Raw genomic sequence first — 14,898 nt, forward strand, 5'->3', positions numbered from 1 at the left:
ATACACACACAGAGACACAGAGATACACACACAGGGACACGCACATTCACACAGAGACACACATACACACACAGAGATACACACACACAGACACACATACACACACAGAGACACACATAGAGACACACACACACTCAGAGACACACACATACACACACAGATACACACAGAGACACACAGATACACACACAGAGACACAGACACAGACACACAGATACACACACAGAGACACACATATACACACACAGAGACACACACATTCACACATAGAGACACACATATACACACACAGAGACACGCACATACACACATAGAGACACACATATACACACAGACACACACAAAGACACGCACATACACACATAGAGACACACATATACACACACAGAGAGACAGACATACACAGACAGAGACAGACATCTACACAGAGACAGACGTACACACACAGAGACACACAGATACACACACAGAGACACACATACACACAGAGACACACACACACAGACAGGCACATACACACATAGAGACACACATATACACACAAATACACACACATAGACACGCACATACACACATAGAGACACACATATACACACAAATACACACACACAGACATGCACATAGAGACACACATATACACACAGAGACACACATATACACACACAGACACACACATACACACATACACACACAGAGACACACACATGCACACATAGAGACACACATATACACACAGAGACACACACACAGACACACATAGAGACACACATATACACACAAATACACACACACAGACACACACATACACACATAAAGACACACAGATACACACATACAGACACGCACATATATATTTCCATTTATATTGAGGAAACAGACATACACAGGATGACATATGTGACTACAGAATATCAGAGATACATATACAGACAATTATATGTATAACAGAGCACAGTAGATAATATGAACACACAAAATACCCCAAATTGTTTGATCTATGTTATAGAGATTTAGTTTCCTGAGGGTCAGTACTGAGGGAGTGCTGCACTGTCAGAAGGTCAGTACTGAGGGAGTGCCGCACTGTCAGAGGGTCAGTACTGAGGGAGCGCCGCACTGTCAGAGGGTCAGTACTGAGGGAGCGCCGCACTGTCAGAGGGTCAGTACTGAGGGAGTGCTGCACTGTCAGAGGGTCAGTACTGAGGGAGTGCTGCACTGTCAGAGGGTCAGTACTGAGGGAGTGCTGCACTGTCAGAGGGTCAGTACTGAGGGAGCGCCGCACTGTCAGAGGGTCAGTACTGAGGGAGTGCCGCACTGTCAGAGGGCCAGTACTGAGGGAGCGCCGCACTGTCAGAGGGTCAGTACTGAGGGAGTGCCGCACTGTCAGAGGGTCAGTACTGAGGGAGCGCCGCACTGTCAGAGGGTCAGTACTGAGGGAGCGCCGCACTGTCAGAGGGTCAGTACTGAGGGAGTGCTGCACTGTCAGAGGGTCAGTACTGAGGGAGTGCCGCACTGTCAGAGGGTCAGTACTGAGGGAGTGCTGCACTGTCAGAGGGTCAGTACTGAGGGAGCACCGCACTGTCAGAGGGTCAGTACTGAGGGAGTGCTGCACTGTCAGAGTGTCAGTACTGAGGGAGCGCCGTACTGTCAGAGGGTCAGTACTGAGGTAGAGCTGCACTGTCAGAGGGTCAGTACTGAGGGAGTGCTGCACTGTCAGAGGGTCAGTACTGAGGGAATACCGCACTGTCAGAGGGTCAGTACTGAGGGAGTGCCGCACTGTCAGAGGGTCAGTACTGAGGGAGAGCTGCACTGTCAGAGGGTCAGTACTGAGGGAGCGCCGTACTGTCAGAGGGTCAGTACTGAGGGAGTGCTGCACTGTCAGAGGGTCAGTACTGAGGGAATACCGCACTGTCAGAGGGTCAGTACTGAGGGAGTGCTGCGCTGTCAGAGGGCCAGTACTGAGGGAGTGCTGCACTGTCAGAGGGTCAGTACTGAGGGAGTGCTGCACTGTCAGAGGGTCAGTACTGAGGGAGTGCCGCACTGTCAGAGTGTCAGTGCTGAGGGAGTGCTGCACTGTCAGAGGACCAGCTTTGCGTGCCCTGAAGCAGTGAAGGACACAATATATAAGTGCAAGACTTTCTGGTGGTAAAGTTGTTTTCTTTTCCTAGGCGCCATCCAGTCAGTCCCCCCCCTCCACCGAGGCCAGTCTCCCCCTCCCACACATACGGCTACATCTCAGGGCCTCTCGTCTCCGACATGGACACAGATGCCCCTGAGGAGGAGGACGAGGAGGAAGAGGAGGATGTGGAAGTTGCCAAGATGCCCAGCCGCCGGCTCCTGCTCCGTGGTCTCGAGCAGACACCCGCCTCCAGTGTGGGAGACCTAGAAAGTTCCGTCACGGGCTCCATGATCAACGGCTGGGGCTCGGCATCCGAGGAAGATGCCAACAGCTCCAGCGGGCGCTCCAGCGCTGTCAGTTCCTCTGATGGATCTTTCTTTACCGATGCTGATTTTGCACACGCTGTGGCAGCAGCTGCGGAGTACGCGGGACTCAAAGTAGCTCGTCATCAAATGCAGGAGCCGGCAACAGGTGTGTACAGCACGGGGTTAGATACAGAGTAAAGCTCCCTCTACACTGTCCCCATCAAACACTCCCAGGGCAGGTACAGCACGGGGTTAGATACAGAGTAAAGCTCCCTCTACACTGTCCCCATCAAACACTCCCAGGACAGGTACAGCACAGGGTTAGATACAGAGTAAAACTCCCTCTACACTGTCCCCATCAAACACTCCCAGGACAGGAACAGCACGGGGTTAGATACAGGGTAAAGCTCCCTCTACACTGTCCCCATCAAACACTCCCAGGACAGGGACAGCACGGCGTTAGATACAGAGTAAAGCTCCCTCTACACTGTCCCCATCAAACACTCCCAGGACAGGTACAGCACGGGGTTAGATACAGAGTAAAGCTCCCTCTACACTGTCCCCATCAAACACTCCCAGGACAGGTACAGCATGGGGCTAGATACAGAGTAAAGCTCCCTCTACACTGTCCCCATCAAACACTCCAAGGACAGGTACAGCACGGGGTGAGATACAGAGTAAAGCTCCCTCTACACTGTCCCCATCAAACACTCCCAGGACAGGTACAGCACGGGGTTAGATACAGAGTAAAGCTCCATCTACACTGTCCCCATCAAACACTCCCAGGACAGATACAGCACGGGGTTCGATACAGAGTAAAGCTCCCTCTACACTGTCCCCATCAAACACTCCCAGGACAGGTACAGCATGGGGCTAGATACAGAGTAAAGCTCCCTCTACACTGTCCCCATCAAACACTCCCAGGACAGGTACAGAACGGGGTGAGATACAGAGTAAAGCTCCGTCTACACTGTCCCCATCAAACACTCCCAGGACAGGTACAGCACGGGGTTAGATACAGAGTAAAGCTCCCTCTACACTGTCCCCATCAAACACTCCCAGGACAGGTACAGCACGGGGTTAGATACAGAGTAAAGCTCCCTCTACACTGTCCCCATCAAACACTCCCAGGACAGGTACAGCACGGGGCTAGATACAGAGTAAAGCTCCCTCTGCACTGTCCCCATCAAACACTCCCAGGACAGGGACAGCACGGGGTTAGATACAGAGTAAAGCTCCCTCTACACTGCCCCCATCAAACACTCCCAGGACAGGGACAGCACGGGGTTAGATACAGAGTAAAGCTCCCTCTACACTGTCCCCATCAAACACTCCCAGGACAGGTACAGCACGGGGTTAGATACAGAGTAAAGCTCCCTCTACACTGTCCCCATCAAACACTCCCAGGACAGGTAACCAAATGGAAAGACCAGCTTAATTTCTAACATATTTATGGCTTATGTGTTTTCCTTTTAGTGAACAGAATCCGCATTTGACTCAAGCCTACTATTTACTCAAGCTTCTTTCTCCTGTTAAGTGCCTTCGGCATTGGTTTACTTTAACCTCATTAGTTTCGTGATTGGTAATAAATATGCAAAGCTCGAATGGGCCAATCAGCACCAAGGAATTCAGTGTGCTGGAAGTGGGTTTGCTGTGAACTGCACCGTGAGCTGCGATGAACTCGATCTGCCGCTCAAGCAGCTCGAATACTTTGGAGAGATTAGGAGGGGAGTCAATGAGAAGACGGCCCCAAAATTAATATCCAGAACGCTTTCAATTGCATTAAAAATTAATGCAGTGAAGAAAATCCTTGCAATCAGTTCCGGAATGTAAAATATTATTGTAGTTATTAATTCACATTGAACATTTAGATTAATCATTTATTCTGTATTTTATTAATCATATTGATTCTCTCAAGAGATAGCTCTTAGTTTTTTATTCAGCGTTCTTCCTGGGCGTCTTTGAATTCATCCTCGGCACGTCAGCGTCCCTTGCAAGGCTGTCAACTGTTCCCCATCCCTTGTTGGCCTTGTTGGGCAGAGGGCAGTTGTTGTGGGACTGAGTCACATACTTTCCCAGATTTCCTCCCCGAAATTCCATTGGAAGCAGAACAGAGAATGTTCTCCCGGCTGATTCCTAGGATGAGGAAAGGTAGAGCTGGTTTTGGGCCCCGTGTCTAAGGAAGGAAGGATGTGCTGGCCTGGGAAAAGGTCCAGAGGAGGTTCACAAGAATGATCCCTGGAATGAAGAGCTTGTCGTATGAGGAAAACGGTCGAGGACTCTGGGTCTGTACTCGTTGGAGTTTAGAAGGATGAGGGTATCTTATTGAAACTTACAGGATGCTGCGAGGGCTGGATAGAGTGGACGTGGAGAAAATGTTTCCACTTGTTGGAAAAACTAGAACCGGAGGACACCATCTCAGAATAAAGGGACGATCCTTTGAAACAGAGATGAGGAGGAATTTCCTCAGCCAGAGGGTGGTGAATCTGTGGAACTCTTTGCCGCAGGAGGCTGTGGAGGCCAAATCACTGAGTGTCTTTAAGGCAGAGATAGATAGGTTCTTGATTAATAAGGGGATCAGGGGTTCTGGGGAGAAGGCAGGAGAATGGGGATGAGAAAAATATCAGCCATGATTGAATGGCGGAGCAGACTCAGTAGGCCGAGTGGCCTAATTCTGCTCCAAAGTCTTACGGTTGGGCCTAACTCATGAGAGTTTCGAGGAGGAAGGCCATTATATGTCAGACGGTGAAGTATGGAAAAGGATCACTTGCAAACATATGAGCAAGTCCTTGTGTCACTCGACCCCTTCCAGCCTGTATATTCCAGCTGGTAATGGAGAACATCCTGTGTGAGTTACTGAGTGTGACGGTATATTAAGACCACGTCCTGGTCACCTGAGCGACCGAGAATGAGCATCTGCACAACCTGGCAGAAGTTTTGCGGCATTTTCCGGAGCCTGTCACTGGCCTGCGAAGGACCAAGTGTGCTTTTCACGCCAGCGAGGTGGTGTGTTTGGGTTCGTGGGGGCTCACACCCAGTCGCAGGGAGGATGTGCAGCATTCCGCAGGCCCCTGCCCCGACGAGAGGCGGGGAGCTTCCATCGTTTTTAGGGTCAGTGAATTATTACGGCAAGTTCATCCCGAATATCGCGACGGTGCTGGTCCCCCTGCATCTACTTTCGAAGAAAGACTAAGAGTGGGCGTGGAGCAGGCTGCTGGAAACGGCTGTCACACAGGTGAAGGAACAGTTTTCGTCATCTGGGTTGTTGGCTCTTTCTGATCCTTGCCACGTCTCTCATCGCCACGTGCGACCCGTCGCCGTATGGCATTGGGCCCGTTCTCTCTCACAGGACGGCAGAGGGCAGAGATCGGCCAATCGCTTTCGCCTCCCAGATGCTGGCTGTGGCCAAACACAATCTATTGAATTCCCCAAATAAGGGGCGGGATTCTCCGTAATCGGCGCGATGTCCGCCGATCAGCGCATAAAACGGCGCGAATCAGTCCGGCATCGCGCCGCCCCAAAGGTGCAGAATTCTCCACATCTTGAGGGGCGGAGCCCTTGACTTGAGGGGCTAGGCCCGCGCCGGACTGATCTCCGCCCCGCCAGCTGGCGCGGAAATGACTTTGCCGGGCGGCTGGCGGGGCGGGAGCGTCAGCGGCCGCTCCCGGCATCCCCGCGCATGCGCAGTGGAGGGGGTCTCTTCCGCCTCCGCCATAGTGGAGACCATGGCGAAGGCGGAAGGAAAAGAGTGCCCCCACGGCACAGGCCCGCCCGCGGATCGGTGGGCCCCGATCGCGGGCCAGGCCACCGTGGGGGCACCCTCCGGGGCCAGATCGCCCCGCGCCCCCCCCAGGACCACGGAGCCCGCCCGCGCCGCCGTGTCCCGCCGTCCCAAAGGTGGTTCAATCCACGCCGGCTGGCATGGGTTGACAGCGGCGGGACTTCGGCCCATCGCGGACCGGAGAATCGCCGGGGGATTCCCGCTGACCGTCGCGGCACGATTCCCGCCCCCGCCGAATCACCGGTGGCGGAGAATTCGCGACGGGGCGGGATTCACGCCGGCACCCGGCGATTCTCCGACCCGGTGGGGGGTCGGAGAATCGCGCTCAAGATGTAGAATTAATGGACCACGGGACATGCCAATTTCAGACTTTATTAATCTCATAAATACTGCAGAATTGACTGAGAATTTAATGATGTCACCCCGATAACATACGATGCAGAACTTAATTTCTATCCTGTAAATTAAGGAGGCCTTACATGTCCGACCTGCCTTGCTGGCAATTGAAGCCCTTTTGTTGGTGCCTAATGTATTTACGCAGCAGTGGATTGAGGGGGGGTCAGTGTTAGTGGGTGCCTCACAATGTGGGGAGCTTGTTAGGCAAACCCCCCTGTCAGGTTGGGGCAGGGGTTCCCTCGTTCAAAGGCACTCTAAGCCTAATTGAGGGGCCTGGCATCAGCAAGGTGGGGGTGCCCTCTGAGAGCCGCCCCTTGCTCTTGCTGCTGTCCCCTGCCTCTTCCCCCCTCCTTGCAACACCCCCTCCCTCCATCATTCACCGATGTCCTGAGATCCTGCGCCAACTCTGGGCCTCGGTTGGGTGTTGAACCGGCAACAGCCACCGCCTTCCTCGCGGCACTGCTGGAGATGTCAGCCTCTGATCGGTCAGCAGCTCTCAGTGGGCAGGACCTCCACCTCCAGGGTCCTTGATGCTGAGGGAAGGCCCGCCGCTGTCCTGTCAGGTGCCTGCATAGTTAGGAGATCCAGCAGGCCTTTCCTGAAAGAGGTGGCTTCGGCTGCGTCCAGTTGTCCAGTCAGTGGCCGGACCCCTGCCGCTGACACAAGATTCTGGCCAATGAGAGTACTTCCTCAACCGCCACCCAGCGGTGTTCTGTGAGGAGGATATTTTCCCTGTAACCATCAGGACATCGAGGTGTGCAAGGACATAGGGCAGAATTCCCCCCCCCCCCCACGCCGGGTGGGAGAATCACCGGGGCGCCGTGCGCGTCCCGCCACGCCGCCCCGACGCCCGCACGCGATACTCCCCCCCCCCCACTGCCCCCCAAACCAGCGCGGCGAGAATCACGGCTGGCCGCTGGGAGAATCTCCGCTCGCCGTTTGCAACGGGTGAGTGGCGATTCTCCGGCCCGGATGGGCCGAGCGGCCTGCCCAATACGACGGGTTCCCACCGGCGCCGGCCACACCTGGTCGCTGCCGGCGGGAACAGCGCCGCAACGCTGGGCGGGGGGGCAGCCTGTGGAGGGGGGGTGGGGGTGGGAGGGGGTTCCTGCACCGGGGGGGGCCTCAAATGGGGTCTGGCCCGCAATCGGTGCCCACCGATCGGCAGGCCGGCCTCTCTGAAGGAGGACCTCCTTTCCTCCGCCGCCCCGCAAGATCCATCTGACATCTTCTTGCAGGGAGGCCGGCAACCGCGCATGCGCGGGTGACGTCATTTACGCGATGCCGGCTGCTTTTACGCGGCGCCAAGGCCTGGTGCGCGGAAATGACGCGACGCCACTCCTAGCCCCCTGGGGGCGGGAGAATAGGGGGCTGGGAGCGGACTCTGACGCCGGAGTGAAACACTCCGGTTTTCAGTCCGGCGTCGGCGCTTAGACTCCCGATGGGAGAATTGCGCCCAGGGTGCCCCTCAAGCTGTCTTGGTCACAATGTTCCAGAAATAATCTTCGGGTTTCGTATGCTCCGCCCCCTCTAAAGTGGTGTCATCGCGGCGCGCGTTTTGGCGTCAAAATGGATTCTCCGCCTGATCGCCGATTACAAAATCAGTGTCGGGGAACGGCGAATCCCACCCAGTGTCTCTCTACAAAAGACCATAATAAGTGGCTTCAGTATCTCTAATGTGCGAGACTCAGAATAGGCCAAACTAGGACATTGAAAACCTGGAAAGGGAAAAGGTAGCTGAGAGACTGAAGCAGTTCCTCAGATATGAGACTTAAACAGAGAGAAAGACAAGTGTGTTAGGGAAGAGAATAAGAGCAGCGATCTGGAGGAAAGAGGAACCAAGATGAAAGGAAGCACTGAGGACTGATGAGATTAAGGGACGTCAGAGGTTGGAATGATGCTTGCTCAGTCAGTTGGCTGAATGGATTGTCATCTGCTGGTAGTGAATCTCATTCTCCTTCTTTTCCCTGATTACCGCAGGCCGCCGACACTTCCCCTCCTCGCATTGTCCCCGCCCCACCAGTCCTTTCTCCACCGACAGCAACGCAAGTGCCGCTGTGATGCAGAAGTCCCGTCCAATGAAGAAACCGAAACACCAAGCTGGACCCGTGCGGCGAGAGATCTTCACTGATGGTACGTACGACACAAAGTAAAACCTTTCACCCCTCTTACAAGTTAAAGCAGGGAGGCCTCTGGCTGCAGTGAAACCCTCGGTGCTGATGTGCAATGTGGCATCCGCACATGGCTCATTCCAGACTCCCAATAGACTGAACCCTAGCTCGGCAGATTGCTCAGGAGAACTCCTCCTTCACCGGAAAGCGCCCACAATCAGCAACCCCTAATGTCCTGTTCGTCAAACCTTCAGTGTTCAACAGTAAAAAAATTGGGTATTGGGAGAAGAATTTACACTCTTACTGGGATTGGGTGCTGAAGCCAAATGTTTAGACGTAGAATCGTGTGCAACGAGAGTGAACCGTTAAGATGTTAAGTGGAGCAAACGGGGAGGGGTGTGGTCCTTGGGGATTCTCGACAATGGAAGGGATTGTGAAGGGGTTTTACACTTTCTTTGTTGTTTTCTCACTCTGTTTTTCTCCCCCAATTCCCCTCTGCCTTTCCTTCGCATCTTCACTTTTGTCTGTTTCCTATTATTTTCTCTCTGTGCCTTTGGCTCTATTTCTCGCTCCGTTCATCTTTGGATTTTTCTTTCCCTGTGTCTCTTTCTGTTGCTGATGTTACTCTCTCTTCCTTTTCTTCTCCTTCTTTCTCTCTCTCACTGGTGACCGTGAAAGGATAGGTGGATAAAATACACTGACGTGTTATTTTGATCTAACAGAATGACCATGAAGTGACCAAGACAATCTGTTGTTTTTTGAAAAGAAAGCCACATTTGAAAAGTAATGTTTCCCCTCCATTGACCGAGGGATGAGGAAGGGGCAGTATTCACTTCTCTCACCCTGTGTGTCATTTGAATCCTGAAGGTCTGACTCCAGCCTTTGATTGTCCAGCTGAGAAATGCCGTGTTACTGCTCATGGATTCCGTGGGTCCGTGCGTGGCGGATGAGCTTGATCCCAGAGCTGCACCTTCGACCCTACATTTGGAAGGTGTTTCCGGGAGGTGGGATCGGTCCTTGGACCCGAGATTGTTGGTGTCAAGGTTATGGACAAAGTGCTGGAAAATTGAATTCGGAGAGCCAATGCAGACACCACGGGCCAAAGTGCTTCTTTTTGTGCTGTAAAACTCGATTAGTCCGTAGACATGCATGATGTACAGATTGGGGATGGCTGCAGTGTCATTGTCCACTCCGCACCCGATTTGTAAACCACTACAGAGGCTGGCTTCTCCGTTCGCCGACGGCGAAATCGCATTCGGCGATCGGCCGTAGAATACCCGTTTACGACCAAGTCGGGGGCAGTGCCCCTTTCGCGATGCTCCGCCCCTCCAAAGCGGCGTACTCCAGGAGTACACTGCGCCGCGTACCGACAGCCTCAGGACATTGCCTGAGGCCCACCCCCCCCCCCCCCCAATGCTCCGCCCCCGACCGACCGAGTCAGTCGCGTGTGGTCTCATCCGTCGGGAACTCGGCGTGGCGGCTGCGGACTCAGTCCAGCGCCGCCACAGTCAGGGGAGGGCCGGTCCGCGGGCAGGTTTGGACTTTGGCCGGGGGCACTGTTGGGGGGCGGTCCGGGGCTCGCAAGCCGGCCAAAGGGCGGGCACTATTTCCTAGGCCGGGCCCGCGGGCGGCCTGCGCCATGATGCACGGCGCGGCCACTGCAGGCCTCCCCTGTGCGCATGCACGGCTGCTGGCCTCCAGCCAAACGGAGGATCGGTGGCCACCTTGTGCCATACTTATAGGAGTAAAACGCTACCGTTCCCACGCCAGCGTGGGGACATAGCCCCAGGATCGGAGAATCCAACCCCTGATCCCTGCAATCCTGCATACAAGAAACTCCACCTGTCGTTTGAATGTTACCAAAGCGAAACTCATTCCACCCAGATATTCCGCTTCCAACATCTGTTGAAGGAGAAACTCTGGATACGTTGAGCACTTCTCATATCTTGGCAGCCTCCACTCTCAAAAGGCCACCACAACGCGGAGACCCAACAATGGATCAACTGTGCCAACTAAAGCAGTCTGTGTCTAATAACAAAGACCAACACAAGTCAACAAAACAGTTGTCATCACTGCACTCCTGTACTGCAGTTAGACCTGGACAGTGTATCAGTGAAACATGAGAGCGTTTGAGAAACTCCGCCAGCAGTGTCTCCACTACACCCTCCACATTCAACAAACATTAATGACCATACTGAAGCCAGCTCCACAAGCATTCAGGCAAAACGACATAATCGACTTTGATGGAGTGGACACCTTGTACGGGATGGTCAAAAACCATCTCCCCCACAAGGTCCTGTTTCCTCACCTCTCAAATGGCCAGCTTCCACAGGAGGACAAAGAAAACATTTCAAAGGCATTCTGAAATCCTTCATGAAGTGCGCAGCATTGACATCAATGACCAGGAGGCGCTTGAATCAATCATTCAAAATGGCAGCAACTTGTCCAATAAGCTTTGATCCCAATCTCATAATGATGAGGCAGGTAGGGAATGTGTGATGGGCCAGGGTTTAGAGAACCCCAAAGTGTATCATGGAGTTCACCTGACCCAGGACTTTTCCTAGATTGTGGTATGGGGAGCACACGGCCCACTCTACAGGTGTGGTACAGCAGAAATGGAGAAGTATTTTTTAAAGCAAAACAATGTTTATTCTATAAACTCAGTTAACCTTTTTAAAACATACAGTGAACATCTTAGCAACCATTAATTCAAATACAACCCCCAAAGAATACAACACTCTAAGTAATCATTAAACTTTCCTTTTAACATCCATAAGACAAAAATAACCCTTTGAACAGAAAGACATCAGGTTTAAATTCACTACTGAGAACAGTTACCACGTTGAAATCAGCAAATGGACATTCATAAGCTTGCAAGATTCACACACATCCTGCTGTGATTGCCGCTTCTCCAAAACTAAAATGAAACTGAAAGAAACAGACACGCCCAAGCTTTTCCTCAAAGCAGAGCCAGAGCTCAGCTCCACCCACACTCTGACATCACTGCAGCCACTTGACCAGACAAACATTTCTTAAAGTGACATTCCCGCGACAAATGAAATGGAAGCAAATCCAGCACTCCGGATCGTACCATCTTGTGGGATGTCCTGACACATGTGACCTATCACTTAAGGTGTTAAATTATGGGTGAGGCAAAGTCTCAGGGGGCATAAATATAAAATAGCCACTAATAAATCCACTAAGGAACAGGATTTCATGCAAAACATCTTCACCCAGAGAGTGATGAAAATGTGGAGCTCACGAGCACACGGAATAGTTTAAAAAAAAAAATTTAGATGACCCAATTCAGTTTTTCCAATTAAGGGGCAATTTAGCTTGGCCAATCCACCTACCCTGCACATTTTTGTGTTGTGGGGGCGAAACCCACGCAAACGCGGGGAGAATGTGCAAACTCCACACGGACAGTGACCCAGAGCCGGGATCGAACCTGGGACCTCGGCGCCGTGAGGCAGCAGTGCTAACCACTGCACCACCGTGCTGCCCCCACACGGAAATGGTTGAGGTGAATAGCAAAGATGCTTCCAAGGGGAAGCTGCATAAACCCAGGGAGAAAGGAATAGAAAGTTAGGATTAGATGAAGTCAGGTGGGAGAAGTATAAAGACCGGCACCGACCAGCTGGGCCGAATGGCCTGTATCTGTGTTGCTACTGCTATGATGTGAACACGTATGTATCTCTAAAACCTCGCTCGAAGGAGGTGCTGGATAGGAATGGGGCCGTCCCATCATTTTGAACATTTTGAGCAATGCGAGGGTTGGGCCCCCAACCGAGGCTGCTGTTTCTCCCCAGGATGTTGCCGGAATATCTCAAAAAACCGTCTGGAGTCTGATTTCGCTGTGGTATCGCCAATGGTTCATTAATTACTCGGTGAACACCAACATGATCCAGGTGCACAGCACCTGTTAATTGGCCAGGTCCTCATACAGTACGATGTCGGATAGTTAGTGTTGAAGAAAGAAGACAGCTCTTCCAAAATACAGACCGAAGTTAGGAAACCCAGGAAAATTACTTCCGAATGGGAAATGAGGCCTTGTTTTGAACTTCTCCCCCCCTTTGGTGAAATAAGCCATTCCAGATAGAAATGGCTGAAAGGAGCCTTTAATCCAGGATAAGGATCCCCAATGTCAACGTTTGAGTTGACAGTATCAGCTGATGCCTTATTTCTTACTTCTTTTAATGTCTTTCTTCTTTCATCATTCCCTCTGCACCCTCTGTATTGTCTTTGCCTTGTTCAGTACCTGCCCTGGTCTCAATGATTCTGTTTCACTCTATATATATATATATATATATGTATATACATATATATATATCTGTGTGTGTGCCTTCCGCTATCTTTCTCTGTCCCTCTTTCAGTTAATTTCTCTGTCTCACTTTCTTGATCCTCTTGGTTCCTTTGTCTCTCTCTTCCCGTGACCCTCACTCTCTTTTGTTCTTTGTATTTCTCCGTTTCTCTTTATTTATTTCCCTGAAGCTCTCACACTCCCCACGCCTCAGTCGGCATCTCTGTGTCCCTGGATCTGTCTGTCTCACTGTATCTCTGGCTATGTCTGTGTGTTCCTCTGCTTCACTTCTGTCTCTGTGTCTCGAGGCTGAAATCTACTGGCCCTCTGAGGTTATCAATGGGGCGTGGGGACAATGTTGTGTGGTGTCTGAACTCGTCCCACCACTGCCCAATTTTGCCAGCAGCAGAAAAGAAGGCAGACAAACCGCCCGCCTGGGGACCAATTGAGTCACTAAGGTCAAAGCACGGCCATTGTCTAGAAGCAGAGGCAGGTCTACTCTACCCCTATCCTGTGGACGGTTCCATCTCCCTCCTATCTTTGGAGGGTTCCATCTCCCCCATCCCCTCGACACTGAAATCTGTGACCACATGTATATTTTATGATTTTGGACTTCTTCAAACAGCATCTCCACGTTGAGGCACCCTCACGTCTCAGTGGAGCTTCCAGCTATCCATCAATGCGAGCCCCCTGAGTGGGCTCCATGGCCTGACTACCCTGCTTTCATTGGAAGTGGCTTGTTAATTGACGATGACGAGAGATATCCCATCACAGCCAACTCAGAGTTGATCCCGCCAGTGGGACCCCGGCAATAATGGGAAAACCCAGCCCCCTATCTCTGTATGAACGTCTCTATCTTTCTGCATATGTCTCTCTCTTTCTATCTTGCTCTGCCTTGCCTTTTCTTTCTCGCTCTTGGTAACTGTACCTCTGTCTCTTTTTCGTTTTCCCTGTCACTTTCTCTATCGCTCCCTCACTGCCCCCATTGCAATGTTTGTGTCTCCGTCTGCGTATCTCAGTCCCTTGGACAATTGCTGAAATGGTGATGAAATCTGTAATCCGTGGTGATCAGCGGGAAGGGAATTCATTCTGACTCTGTACAGCTCGGTATCTAACAGGATGAACCAGAGTCAGGTGAATCTACAGCTCCGATTTAAATAAAAACCCGGAGCCCTTGGAGACCTGCGTGAATGGATTCTGGAGGTCTGATAGAAACAATGCTGTGACACATCCAGCATTTAAATTGTCGACTTTTGCTAGATATTAGCCTGCAACGTGTACAACGTGCAACGTGTACCGGTGCAGGATCACGCAGTCACGGTCAACGCCGTTATGTTAAAATTATGTAAGTGTCGTGCTCCCAATCTAAAATAGTTAAATTCAAAGCTGAATTTTAAATATCTTAACACTAATTCCTTTTATTTTGTGGTGGTCGTGTCCTTTCATTTGAATTATTGGATGATTTATATATTGTTTTAGCACAATAAACGGTTTTCAATTATGAATGGTCACTTGCATATGGACAGATGTTGATGACACAGAAGGAGGCCATTCAGCCCATCATCTCTGTACTGGATGTAAAGCCCGACTGCAGCTTAATCCCACTTTACAGTACTTGATCTGCAGTCCTGTAGGTTACGGCACTTCAAGTTCACATCCCAAGATTTTTTTTTAATACATTGAGAGTTTGCCGCCCTGTCAGGTGGTCAGTCCCACATCCCCTCTGGGTGCAAAGGTTTCTTAAATCCCCTCCTATTATATTCCCAATTATTTTAACTCTGGTTAATCTAGGGGCGGCACGGTGGTCAGCACTGCTGCCTCACAACGCCATGCGTCCGGTGTCCATTCTGGCCTCGGGTAACTGGCTGTGTGGAGTTTGCATGTTCTCC

General features: G+C 51.6%; 1 protein-coding gene across 5 annotated transcripts in view; it reads left to right on the plus strand.

Annotated features, from left to right (window-relative positions):
- robo1 (roundabout, axon guidance receptor, homolog 1 (Drosophila)) overlaps positions 1-14,898 on the plus strand; it is a 1,056,574-nt gene that overhangs the window by 1,020,198 nt on the left and 21,478 nt on the right. For all 5 annotated transcript variants that reach the window (XM_072513063.1, XM_072513065.1, XM_072513062.1 and 2 more), the window contains 2 exons: positions 2,166-2,587; positions 8,579-8,731. In XM_072513063.1, the coding sequence (XP_072369164.1) occupies positions 2,166-2,587; positions 8,579-8,731 (575 nt within the window). The remainder of the gene's footprint in view (positions 1-2,165; positions 2,588-8,578; positions 8,732-14,898) is intronic.

Source organism: Scyliorhinus torazame, chromosome 8 (assembly GCF_047496885.1).
Source record: "Scyliorhinus torazame isolate Kashiwa2021f chromosome 8, sScyTor2.1, whole genome shotgun sequence".
Lineage (NCBI taxonomy): Eukaryota > Metazoa > Chordata > Chondrichthyes > Carcharhiniformes > Scyliorhinidae > Scyliorhinus > Scyliorhinus torazame.